This window comes from Ixodes scapularis, unplaced genomic scaffold (assembly GCF_016920785.2).
Source record: "Ixodes scapularis isolate PalLabHiFi unplaced genomic scaffold, ASM1692078v2 PGA_scaffold6__148_contigs__length_123643588, whole genome shotgun sequence".
NCBI classification, from domain to species: Eukaryota; Metazoa; Arthropoda; class Arachnida; order Ixodida; family Ixodidae; genus Ixodes; species Ixodes scapularis.
Window position 1 is genome coordinate 1,940,925 of NW_024609881.1, and position 13,771 is coordinate 1,954,695.

General features: G+C 48.6%; 1 protein-coding gene across 1 annotated transcript; it reads left to right on the forward strand.

Annotated features, from left to right (window-relative positions):
- Positions 1–10,059: 10,059 nt before the first annotated feature.
- Positions 10,060–11,792, forward strand: LOC120841837 (zinc finger protein 431-like). The gene is made up of 4 exons (XM_040212834.1): positions 10,060–10,063; positions 10,725–11,021; positions 11,106–11,441; positions 11,692–11,792. The coding sequence occupies exons 1-4, from the start codon at positions 10,060–10,062 to the stop codon at positions 11,790–11,792; spliced, it is 738 nt and encodes a 245-aa protein (XP_040068768.1).
- Positions 11,793–13,771: the final 1,979 nt, after the last annotated feature.

Genomic DNA, 13,771 nt, shown 5'->3' on the forward strand with positions numbered 1-13,771 from the left:
TTTTTTAGTGAGGAAGTGTTCCTGAATTGCAAAGTGTCTGTTTTTTTGTTTTATTTTCAATGCGTTGTGTTGTTTTGTAGATATCCTATTTCAAAGTTTTGTCTCGGGGGGGGGGGGGGGGGGGGGTCTGCGGCGAAACCGAAACTACCGTGATGACAACCCTTGTGATCAGCTGCATGGCTGTCGTGTTATGCAAAGTTTGTATTGCGATACCGCAAAACAAATGACTGGCCTAGTCTAAAAAGCAGTTACAATCAGTCAGTTAAGATGCTGCTCCTGTTTTACTACTTTGCTTTGCACAGCACTTCAAACATTTGTTGCAAATATTAGTACACATTCTTAAAGTTGCTGGCCGAAAAAAGAGTTTTCCACGATGAGCGCAGGCTCAGAACGAGCCCCCATTTTTCTTCTGGGAACTACAACCTTGGTGGTGTGCAATGCATGTTGCGGAAATGTTGTGGAGGCTAATCGTAAGCTCCTGCTGAGGAGGAACGGACTAAACCATGGCCACCGGTGAGTGCTACCTTCTTCACCACAACGCGCTTGAGCAAGCAGGGGGTCAGTAATCTCCATGGGTGATCGCCGAAGAGGACTTACAAACTATGGCTGCTAAAACGTAACACAACAAGCAGAATCGCCTGCTGGAACGTCTCAAAACTGAACAAAAAGACAGCGAAAGATGCGGCAGTGTGAATAAAAAATGAGACGTTTACAAATCTCTGTAATGTGAAACTAAAGTGCAGCTCTTGAAACGGAGGGGAAGGTATGCCCCTCCTCCCGCTAAATTAAGGGGGTTAAGAGTCCCCGCTAAATTAAGCAATGAAATTGGTGTCGTGACGTCAGCACCATTTCAGTTTCCCTGCTAAATTTAGCGGGGAAATTAATGTCACGCGAAGTCAAGACGAATTCAGTTTCCCTGCTGAATCTAGTGGGGAAAATGATGTCCATGACTTCGTGTCGCATCACTCGTGAGAAAATTCAGCTTCTCCGCTAGATTTAGCGAGAAAAGTGATGTCACGTGACCTCAACACTAATTAAATTTCTGCTAAATTTAGCGGGGCAGTTCCGCCGATGCCGCAAAACGGGCGCAAGAGTTGTACTCTAAAACGAAGATGACATCAGGGCACAAGGTTGCTTGACAAACAGCCAATCCGCTGAATGCCCGCCGAGTTGCTGGTGGTAGCATTTGACCAGCTTCAACAATCACGACACGCAGGCCGTCAACGAAGCATCATAAGCTGGTACACGCACTCACTTCCCATTTACAAAATTATTACAAGGGCCTCAATTGATTTGCTTCCAGCTTCGTTGAATGTCTCCTGTGTAAATAGCCAGGTTTCTAATGTACTGTCGCATAGGGACACATAACTTTCAGCACAGAGGCCAAATGGGCAACTGTGCTTATTCTTGGCCTCATATTGCCGCGCGCGCAGCTGCCCAAGTAGGCAGCGCGCGCGTGGCCTAGGGTAAGGGCGAAAGCAGAGGGTTGGAAAGGTCGCGAGTTTTCAATGTTTGCGCGCGCAACAGTCTGCAATTTATTTTTAATCGCGAAAATATGGTATATTTTGCAAGTTTTGTCTATGTCACGCGTCAATGTGCAGAGGCTGCACAGGGTTTTCGCTGTTTTTATTTGGAATTCAGGTTGGGAGCGTTGTTCCCGTACCAACTTATTTCGATCAGTTCGTAGTGGAGGCCTTGGACTGTCTCACCTGTTTATACGTCAAATAGTTTCCAGGTTTTTGTTTTTGCGCGATCAGAGAGATGTATTCTTGAGAACTTTTATTAATGTGCATTTGCAAAGCTTCCTGCCTGAATTTGTAGTATCTTCTAACGACCAAATAAGCGCGAGCGTTCAGGGGTTCACGCGGGAAGTTGTGATGGCATTTCGGATGCTTAAAGTTCGGTTCTCCTTCGAGTACCTGAGTTCAGTCAGTCGCAAAAAGCTGTATAGAGATTTAGTCGATGTTCTTTTACCCATACCTCTTTACCGATCTTTGTACTGTGAGGGCGCAGGGCAGGATGTTTTAAACAGGGTGAAAAGAATGCCGGTAAAACCTTCTCTTAAGTCGTTTTTCTTTCAATTGCATTGCGGCGTGCTACCTGTCAAACCGTGGCTTGAAGAGAAAGGAATTTTTGTGCCATGGTCAATTAATTGTTTCCTTTGTAAAAGGCCCGAAACTATAGAACATGTATTTTTAGAATGTTGGGATGCGGTGTTCCTATGGGACATCCTGCAGCGAACGCTCAAGAAAGATTTCCCCCTCACAGCGCATGGCATACGGTTTCTATCTGTAGATAATGAAGGCGGTGTTCCTCACGATATGTTTATGCTCCTTGGCCTCCACAGTCTTTGGAGGACGAGGACGGGTGTTAACCACGCGGACGCACAGGTTCGGCCCGCACGAGAGTACCTCATTGAAAGTGCCGCTTACATGCGTGAAGTATACCATTCACTGTCTGATCCACCGGACTGGACGTTAATGTTGGACAGGTTGGTCTGTCTAGAAAGATTTTAATGTTGCCGCGAGGTCCGATTACGGACCAGCGCGCTCTTAACATTTGTCAATGTGTGTTTGTGCCTTTGTGCTTTTAGTTGTTCTTGTCAAAACAGGCAATAAAGAGAAAAAAAAAAAAGCGCGCGCGTGGCCTAACGGTTATAGCGCTTGCCTTCCACGCAGAAGGCCACGGTTCGATTCCTGGCCACGGCTACACATTTTTGTTGACAGTGTAATTTGATGTTCTGGTGAATTCGAGAACCGTCTTGCTGATTCGAGGTTAGAATGTTCTACGCACCGAACCTTCTACGCCGAACGATCCAGAAACACACGAGGGTACATAAGGGATTCCACAAGGCGAGCTGAGTCAGTTTCGCCCCAGCGTTCGGCTCTGCTGTTACGCCGACTTCGACGCCGGCGACGTTCTGTTATTGTTTTTGTACCCTTTTACTTTTGGCACAAGTTCACCACATTAAACGTTTATTTCTTTCTGTTTATTTCCTGTTTTTTTGGTCACCACTCGTGACATTTTGGTGGAGGTGCGGGGTACCGCATGCCCGTGCAGCGTTCCCCTCCAAGGGCCCGCAGTGCAAGTCCGATTCCCCGCTCGGTGAGAAGACCACTCACCGCAGAACCTGAAACTCGGACCAGCCGCCGTACCAAGGGAGAGGATCCTGAGTACGGTTTGCTTCTGGACAAGCCCAAGCCGAAGAAGACGACGATGGCCAACCAGTCGTTAGCCCCCGCCGCTTCTCCCGTCATCTACATGCCCGTCGTACCGCGGACGGCTGCCCCCTTCCACTGTGAACTCTACGAAGAAGTCGAAGACTGGATTGACCAGTATGAACGCGTTGCCCGTCACAATGGCTGGACCGACGAACAGCGCCTGCACAACGTCTACTTTTTGCTTGAGGGGACCACCAAGCACTGGTACGAGAACCACGAGTCCTCTTTGACGTTGTGGGACATTTTCAAGACCGATCCGAAGGTTACGTTCGTCAACCACCACCGCCGAGAGAGAGCTGAGGACCTACTGCGAACCAGGACCCAGGGCCCCAATGAAAGCGTCACGAGCTTTGTTAAAGACGTGCTCCGCCTGAGCTCCCGCGCCGACCCTCAGGCCGAGGGTAAGAAACTGCGCATTTCGATGCGGGGCGTGAAGGACGACATCTTCGAAGGCCTCGTCCGCAACCCGCCGGCAACCGTCGACGCCTTCGTCAGCGAGGCGACAAACATAGAGCGCGCCCTCCAAGCGCGCGCTTCCCACTACCAGCGGCAGCCAAGCGTCACTGCAACCGAGCTGCTTAGCGGCAAAAACGCGCCTGGTACGGACATCCGCGAAATTATCCGGGAGGTTGTCCGGGAGGAACTGCGAAGGTTGCTGCCAACCACCAGCCGTCCACCAACCATTTCCATCGCCGAGGCTGTCCGAGAAGAAGTGCATCAGGCGCTCCAACCAGAGGTTCCCGTCACCACGGTGGCACCGGAGGAACCGACGTTGAGCTACGCCGCCATGGCCCGACAACCGCCGCAAGCTTCCCGCCAAGCCACGGCGCTGCCCCGAAGAGACGCCCCAACGCTGCAGTACCCCAGACGACAGGAAGATCAGGTGCACGTTCCCCCAGAGCGACCTGCGCCGAGGAAAACAGACGTCTGGAGGACGGCCGACCGACGCCTGCTGTGTTACCACTGCGGGGAAGCTGACCATGTGTACCGCCGATGCCCATACCGACGACTCGGGCTGCGCGGATTCCACCCAAACGACCCACGCCCCCGGTATGGTGAACGCCCTCGGGAGATCGACGAGTACCTGCGACGACCCCAGTCCCCCGAGCCTGCGTCCCGCCGAGAGTTCCGGTCGCCGTCACCGCGACGTCCAGCTTCGCCGATGCACCGACCCCGACGTGAAAGCCTGTCGCCCCTCGCTTCTCGCCGGGAAACTAGGCGCGGCAACCCCTGGAGGTGGAGTTGCCGAAGACGACGGACGTAAAGAGCCTCCAAGAACGACGGAGCGCTCCCACTTTCTCGACGCTACGGATCACAACGACGTCCCTGCATCGGTGTCCAACAACCTAAACGTTATAATCGACGCCCACGACGCATCGGCACTTGTGGACACCGGAGCAGACTACTCACTCTTGAGTGGGAGGCTCTCTCGCCGCCTGCGAAAAGTCATGACGCCATGGGATGGACCCCAAATACGAACCGCCGGAGGACATCTCATCATGCCAGTCGGGAGATGCACTGCTTGCGTCGAGATCCACGGTGAAACGTGTCCTGTGAAGTTCGTCGTTCTGCAAGACTGTTCGAGGGCCGTTATCCTCGGAATGGACTTTCTCTGCGAGTATGGTGCCGTCATCGACCTCGGGGCAAACCAGTTCACGCTGCGAAAACCTGTTTTACCGCCAGTGGAGACCAACACGACGTCAACCGCGATCCGAGTTATCGCCGATCATGTGAACCTACCGCCGCGGTCGAGTGTTTTCGTCACCGTTATAACCGACGCAGCCATGCACGGTGAAGCTCTTCTGGAAGGCAGCGTCCCAACTGCTCCTCCAAAAAGGAATTGGGGTCGCAAGAGGCATAACGGATCTCCAAGAAAGACGTACAACTGTTCTTGTGACAAACTTTCGAGAGGAGCCGCAGCACCTAACGAAGGATACCATCGTGGGCCACGTCGAGGAGCTTTAGGCGCCAGCCGTGGTCACCGCAATCTCCGAGGAAACCTCGTCGCCACAGCAGAAGAGCACGACGCCGCCGCCGCTCGACATCGACCCCGAGCTCCCAGCTACGAAGCGCCGGCAACTGGTTGATCTCCTTGCCGAATACAGTGACTGTTTTGCCACGATATCGAAGATTCGACAAACACCAATGGCGAAACATCGCATTGTTACCGACGACGACGCACTTCCTGTCCACCAGTCGCCGTATCGAGTCTCCTTAAAGGAAAGGAAAGTGATTCAAGATCAAGTCCAGGAAATGCTCGACAACGACATCTTTCAACCCTCAAGGAGCCCATGGGCGTCCCCAGTCGTCCTTGTAAAGAAGAAGGGCGGAACCCTGCGGTTCTGCGTGGACTATCGTCGACTGAACGCTGTGACGAAGAACGACGTCTACCTTCTCCCCCGCATCGACGATACCTTAGACCGACTGCGCCACTCCCAATATTTTTCGTTGTTGGACCTGAAGAGTGGTTACTGGCAGATTGAAGTCGACGAACGTGACCGGGAGAAAACTGCCTTCGTCACTCCCGACGGACTGTACGAATTCAAAGTGATGCCTCTCGGACTTTGTACAGCACCAGCCACCTTCCAGCGCGTCATGGACACCGTGCTGGCAGGTCTGAAATGGCAGAGCTGCCTCGTCTACCTGGACGATGTCGTGGTATTCTCACGAGATTTTGACGAACACCTCAGACGACTTCGAGCCGTGCTTCAAGCCATCAAGACCGCCGGCCTGTCACTCAAGCCAACAAAGTGTCGGTTCGCCTATGGGGAACTAAAGTTGCTTGGCCACATCGGGAACAACAAGGGTGTTCTACCTGACCCCGAGAAGACCCGCGCCGTAGCTGCATTTACGCCGCCGTCTGACAAGAAGGCCGTGAGAAGATTTCTCGGACTCTGTGCCTACTACAGGCGCTTTGTCCGAGACTTCGCCACGCTATCCGCACCGCTGACACACCTCACGAAGGACGCCGTAAAGTTCGAGTGGACAGAAGAACACCAGAGGTCATTCGACGAGCTCAAACAAAGACTCCAGACGCCCCCGATTCTTGGCCATTTCGACCAGTTTGCTGAAACCGAGATCCGCACCGACGCCAGTAACACCGGACTGGGTGCGGTACTAGTGCAAGTGCAGGACGGAGCAGAGCGAGTTATCGCATACGCAAGTCGACGCTGTCAAACGCGGAGAGGAACTATTCAACGACTGAAAAGGAGTGCCTCGCTGTCGTATGGGCAATGACAAAGTTTCGTCCATATTTGTATGAAAGTTCTTTTCGCGTGGTCACAGACCACCACTCGCTCTGCTGGCTGGCGAATCTGAAGGACCCCTCCGGACACCTTGCTCGGTGGAGCCTACGACTGCAGGAGTTCGACATGACCGTGGTATACAAGTCCGGCCGGAAGCACAATGACGCCAACTGCCTGTCAAGGGCCCCAGCCGAGGCCGGTCCTGCCTGCATCAAAGAGGACGACGATGAGTGTTTCCTCGGTGCTCTGGATGTCAGCGACATGGCAGCACTCCAACGTAACGACCCTGAGCTGCGCGCACTCATCGAGCACCTAGAGGGACAAGGAAGCGCCGTTCCCCGCGGTTTTGTACGAACACTGCCAACCTTCTCCATCCGACAAGGCGTACTGTACAAGGAGAACTTCAGCGACAACACCACGGCGTGGCTGTTGGTGATCCCTTCCAGTCTTCAAGAAGAAATTTTTCAAGCCCGCCACGATGACCCGACGGCGGGACACATTGGTTACAGCAGGACTCTTGCAAGGATATGCGAAAAGTACTACTGGCCCAAGCTCGCGAAGACAGTGCACCACTACACCCGATCTTGCCACGAGTGTCAACGACGGAAGAAGCCACCGACGAAACCGGCAGGACTTCTTCAGCCTATTGCGCCGCAATCTGCCCCATTCCAGCAAATCGGTATGGATTTACTCGGACCTTTCCCATCGTCGACGCAAGGAAACCGATGGATAATCGTCGCAACCGATTATCTCCACGGTACGCCGAGACAAAAGCCCTTCCATCAGGAACGGCTGTTGAAGTCGCCAAGTTTTTCATCGAGTCCATCGTCCTCCGGCACGGCGTTCCCGAAGTCCTGATCTCAGACCGTGGATCATCATTCATGGCCCAGCTGACGCAAGAAGTCCTTCGTCTCAGCCACACCAGCCATCGTTGCACCACGGCGTACCACCCGCAGACCAACGGGCTGACGGAGAGACTCAACAAAACCATAGCCGACATGATCTCCATGTACGTCGACGTGGAGCACAAGACATGGGACGAGGTGTTGCCGTACGTCACATTTGCCTACAACACGGCCGTACAAGAGACCACCGGAGTGACACCCTTTCAACTGGTGCATGGGCGCAAAATAACGACAATGCTGGACGCTATGTTGCCCCACGAACCGGCTGTCGACGTAAGCGACGACGCCCAGGTGGTTGCCCAAAGGGCAGAAGAAGTCCGTCTGCTCGCCAGACTCCGGATTAAAGCCCAACAACGCGTCGACACTGGCCGTTACAACCTTCGTCGTCGGGACGTCCACTTCCAGCCCGGAGACAGAGTTTGAGTCTGGACTCCCATTCGTCGCCGTGGTCTCAGCAAGAAGCTTCTCAAACGCTACTTCGGACCCTACAAAATCATCCGAAGGCTCGGCGATCTGAACTACGAAGTTCTACCCGACGGAACGCGCCCATCTGCAAAACGCCAGCCACGACCCGAGGTGGTGCACGTCGTCCGGCTCAAGCCGTATTACGAAAGATAGAACTCTGGACTTTCGTCGAAGAGTGAACTGTTAAGTGCGACTCGCGAGTCTGCTATCCTTTTGCTGTGGATCTGTGTTTTCGTTTTGTGCTGCATCGGGACGATGCACTTTTTAAAGGGGGGAGTAATGCCGCACGCGCAGCTGCCCAAGTAGGCAGTGCGCGCATGGCCTAACGGTTATCGCGCTTGCCTTCCACGCAGAAGGCCAGGGTTCAATTCCTGGCCGCGGCTACACATTTTTGTTGACAGTAATTTGATGTTCTGGTGAATTCGAGAACCGTCTTGCTGATTCGAGGTTAGAATGTTCTACGCATCGAACCTTCTACGCCGAACGATCCAGAAACCCACGAGGGTACATAAGGGATTCTGCAAGGCGAGCGGAGTCAGTTTCGCCCCAGCGTTCGACTCTGCTGTTACGCCGACTTCGACGCCAGCGACGCTCTGTTATTATTTTTATACCCTTTTACTTTTGGCACAAGTTCGCCATATTAAACGTTTATTTCTTTCTGTTTATTTCCTGTTTTTTTGGTCACCACCCGTGACAATATGATCTAGGTACACTCATCGATCCACGGTGTATCGTTTTGACATACCCTTTCTGATTCTACATAAAGAAAAACTTTAGACACGCTGCTGATTCTTACTCATTGAAACATACAAAAAGTGCAGTCGAGCCAGAGTACCCTTAGGTCCAGGAAATTTTGCCTTTGTTTATTTATATAAGAACACCATGTTTACCATTTTGGTCAAAATCCGGACGCATGCAAGAATGAATATTAATAGCTGTACCTTTTATAATGGGAATTAGTTTGTGCAACCTAGCCAAAAAACATTAAAAAAACACACCCTCCTTATCATCCCGTCGACGGAGTCACCAATTTTCTGTTGGCATCGCCCCAAAACGAGACCCGCTGGGGCACAGATTTGAGACTGCTCCAGAGACATGAGGGAGGGAGTCCAGATTTTCCTCCTGTCCCCCAGCTGTGCTACTTAGTTCTTATTCAGTTTTCTCCAGATAATTTGAACCAGCACTCTAACCTATTTGTTGCATATACTTTACTGTAATCCACACTTCCATCTTCTCCAGCGAAACTCAGGGCACCCGGTATCTTTGTCGCCACTTTAGGAAGAACAACACTAAGCTCCTTACATTTCAGAATCACAAGTTCAAATGTTTCCCTCCTCTTTACATATAGCACATATTTGATCTGCATCTTCAAATCTAGCCCTGTCTGTGTTTGTGCTGCCCTGTATACGTTTCTTCTTAAAACTCCTTCAGTGGCCTGAGCCAGCTAAGTGCTCCCTCTCGAATTTATTCCCTTGCCAAGGTGTGCCCATAGTTACCAGACTGATGTTCAACCAAAATGTGGCTGCCCATAAATGTGCATAGACTAAAGAGGCCAGACAAGCTGGAAAAGCAGCCACAATGACAAACCTGAAGAATGTCGTAGCATAAAGAGAGAGGTACAGGTTAGGCGTTTGGCTGGAAAGCCCAGATAAATTGAACCATTGTTCGGTGCCAAGGTCGGTGCCAAGGCCTTTCGAAGGAAGCGCAACCAACAGCCAACTTAAACTCTCGGTGGACTCTGTAGCTCAAGGTCTTAACTAAGCTCTTTTCTTTTATTAGAGGACCCTCTTGTGTCCGTAATAATGAGACAAACCTGCATGTATTTATGCAGTTTGTTCCCAAAACTAGCTGTCCATAGTCTGGACTGCGGGTTTTAATATCCAGAAGGCGGAATTGCATGGGGAGGAATTGGTCCCTCAAACTTGTCTATATAGCGTTGCATCCATATTAGTGAGACATGACTGCATCACATGTTGAAATTCTTTTAATGGTAACTTCAAAGAAGACTTTCGGTCAGACCTGCCATAATCAAAGTCATTGGTAAATTAAAGAACGTCATTTAAAAATCTCTAGAAGTATTGTTTCTGTTGCACTCTGAATAATGAGGTATCCAGCCCCCCAAGGCGCATACAGATCCAGATTTTCACTTTTCAAGACGAGGATTTTCTTGTGACAAAAAAGAGAAAATTCTGAGAAGAGAGGACTACTTTCCAAAGCGTGAAGATGTGTAAAGTGTGATTTAGAAATAAAAATAAAAAGGGTATACGTTTTTTTCTGGGTTTTCACTTTTCATTTTCTAAAGGGACACTGAAAAGAAAATTTATTTTTTAGATTAAACAGTCTGGTTGGAACATGTGCATCAAAAAATAAATTTTATGCGAAAAAATTAGAGCAATATTGATGGGTTTAGAGCGACGTTGACGCGATTTATTCGGTAGTCACCTCCTTTCCACTTGTTTTCTCGGCATTTCGTGCGCTCGAAGAAGAGGTGGATCGGCTTGGCCATCACGTTAAGGTGGAGAAAGTACGACTATCTCGTTGAGGTGGAAAGAGTGTATGACCATTTTGTGACGTCATGGACTTTGCGCGCAAAATTTAAAAAAAAAATCTCGCGCCATCATAATTGCTTTAAAAATTTTGTTTATTGCATAAAATTCATTTCTTGACAAGCATGTCCCGACCAGACTGTTTAAAGAAACTTTTTTTTCAGTGGCCCTTTTATGGTACCAGTCGCATTTGAGTGCTTCCGTGAACCGAATTCCAAAGCGCAGCGAAATATTAAACTGTACAGCTGCGGCAGAACGGCATTAATGACTACTCATTTGCCAAACTAAGTGGCTATTTTGTTTGGGCTTTTGTGGGTCAATACATACAGTGTTTTCTTCTAGGTGATGGAGCCACATTGTTGGGGGAGACCAGCTGTCCACTGAAAGTCACCGAGGACATCTGGTTCAGATGTTGTTCCTGCACCTTTGTCACTAAAGATCAGTGTGGAATTGTGAGCCACCTGGCGGCCCATGGTGATGAACAATCCAAGTGCCAGCATCTTCCCCTTTCAGGTTCTAAGTCCCAAGTGCTTGGCAAAACTCAAAAGCACAAGAGTGAAAAATCATTTAAGTGCAAGCTTTGCTCCCAAGATTTTGCTTATGATTCCCTTCTGACCTGTCATGATCAAATACACACTGGTGAAAAGCGATTTAAGTGCATGCAATGCCCCAAATCCTATGCTCAGAATAAAAGTCTGACCTACCACAATCGAACACACACAGGTGAAAAGCCATTTAAGTGCAAGCTTTGCCCCAAAGAGTTTGTTTGTAATTCCCTTCTGACCTACCATAATCATCTGCACACTGGGAAAAAGCCTTTTAAGTGCATGCAATGCCCCAAAGCCTTTGCTCTAAATTCCCATCTGCGAACCCATAATCGAACGCATACTGGTGAAAAGCCGTTCAAGTGCAAGCAGTGCCTCCAAGCCTTTGCTTCGAGTTCCAATCTGCGAAGCCATAATCGAACACACACTGGTGAAAAGCCATTTAAGTGCAAGCAATGCCCCCAAGCCTTTTCTCAAAATTGTCATCTGCAATTGCATAATCGAAGGCACACTGGTGAAAAGCCATTTAAGTGCAAGCAGTGCCCCCAAGCCGTTGCTGATAATTCGGCTCTGAGAATTCATAATCGAACGCATACTGGTGAAAAGCCGTTCAAGTGCAAGCAGTGCCTCCAAGCCTTTGCTTCGAGTTCCAATCTGCGAAGCCATAATCGAACACACACTGGTGAAAAGCCATTTAAGTGCCTACAGTGCCCTCGAGCCTTTGCTATTAATTCCTCTCTGCGAAGCCATAATCTAACACACAGGTGAAAAGCCATTTAAGTGTAAGCTGTGCCCACAAGCCTTTTCTCATAATACCAGTCTGATCCGCCATTATCGAAAAAAGTGTTTAAAGGGAAACGAGTAAATATATTCAGTCAACTTTTTTATTTTTCATTTGTCATGTTAAAATTTAGTGTACTGTAAATTGATGTATTTCTTAGTGGTGATTTTAATTATGCAACTAGTCTTAAAGATAGTTTTACTAGATCCTGGGTTATCAATAAAGTTTAGTTTTATTTAGGCCTTGTTGTGGGTAGTTAGCGTAAAATTCTTCAGAATATATCAGTAATTTTTATAGAATTGCATTGACCAAGACATGCTTTGTGGAGTGATGCTATTTTTGTTGCTTTATATGTCATAAAATAATTTTATTTAATTAGTCTGTCTTAACTAGCCACTAACGGCCCGTAAAGAGGACCTAATTAAAATGACTTATTTATTGATAACTCAGGATCTAGAAAAGTTGTCTGAAAACTAATTGCACATTTGAAATCACCACTGAAAAATACATCAGTATACTAAATTTCAGTACGATAAATGAAAAATAAAACTTAAAGGCCCTCGTTCCCTCTTGAAAACCTTACAAGGGCAAACAATGCCCCAAAAGCTTTGCTTGGTATGGGAGTTTATCCGCCAGAACCAAATGCACATGTGCCGAATGCCTTGCGGTTGACCCGTAAGTTGAGCCTGCACCGTGTGTAATCATTGAGTAGCTCATACAAAACTTCATGCCTTTTCAATCAAAGTATGCATATAGCAAGGTCCCAAGGCCCTTGCTGAGCTTAATAGTGAAGCTCACCGCACTGAAGCGCTTATGTGTAATAAACCTCACAAACTCCAGCAGCGTTCCAGGCCATTTTCTGATCGGTTTTGCCTCATCGGGCACATGCAAACAAACCCTAAGGGCATTTGCATAAAGCCTGCAGCGGGTAGGCCTTTCAAATGCCAGCAATATCCGAGAAGCTTAGATCATAATTCCAGCTTGGTTGGCCATACAGCCAGACTGTTTTTCCTTGCTCTCCCTCCTTTTGTCCAAAGGCCATCATTTGTCATCACACAAATGTATTGGTGCTTAGGAAATGATTCTTCATTTGTGATCTAGAGGCTGGGTGAATGAACAGGAGACATTTCTTAATGCATTTCAGACCATCTACTCTGTGTTCTGCACCTGAATGTGCACTGGGTCATGCTCTAGCTCTTGTTCCAAACTCCCTTGAACTTGCTCGATGTATGCTTATTGAGGCGAGGTTTAATATGCTTTTAAAAATGTCTTCATTGTTTTCTTTTGATTCTACTCTTATCTATGTGGAAGGAAGATATAATTGTGCCAAACGGTAATATATGACCGCAATTCAATCTTGACAATTGAAAAACAAAAAGGTTGGCAGTTTCAACTTTAACATTCTTGTTTCTTTTAGCTGCTGCAGATTATGGTACTGAAGTAACAGCTGGTCCGCACACTTGTGACTGCTTACGACCGGAGAAACCTGTTTTTAAGCCTTTTGGGAGGGTTTACAGCTTTCTGCACTGCTGTGCAGCCGGTCGTAAGCAGTCACAAGAGGTTTGAAAACCGGTCTTGTGTCAGTCGGTCGTAGTCAAGCGCAAGTGTGTGAATGGGCCTTAAGTAGTATGAAGTAACTTTTTCCAAGATTTTCATTTTGACCTCCTGTACAGTGCTAAGACCTCATTTTAGCAGTTACCTCGGTGGGGAACTATAATTGTCGAGTGTGTGTGTACACTGAACACTTCCTGCTACAGGTTGGGAAGTTGCTAGTTGAATCCCTTGCACTGCCCAGCAGGTTTTGCAATAAATTGGGGTTCCCAAACATTTCATCCAACGCCGTTTCATCGAAAAAATTGCCGTTTCATTGAATCGCTGACAGCCGTTTCATTGAATGTATCTTACATAAAAAGTGTGAAAGATGCTCTTTTATGCATGAATCGAGTGCATTTTCGTGTCATTCACTCATTTCATCGTCAGGTTTTCTTAATGTCCAAACTTGTAGCTGTTACAATTTATTTTGATGCAAGTAACCCAGAGGATATGTGTACCGATTTTTGTTT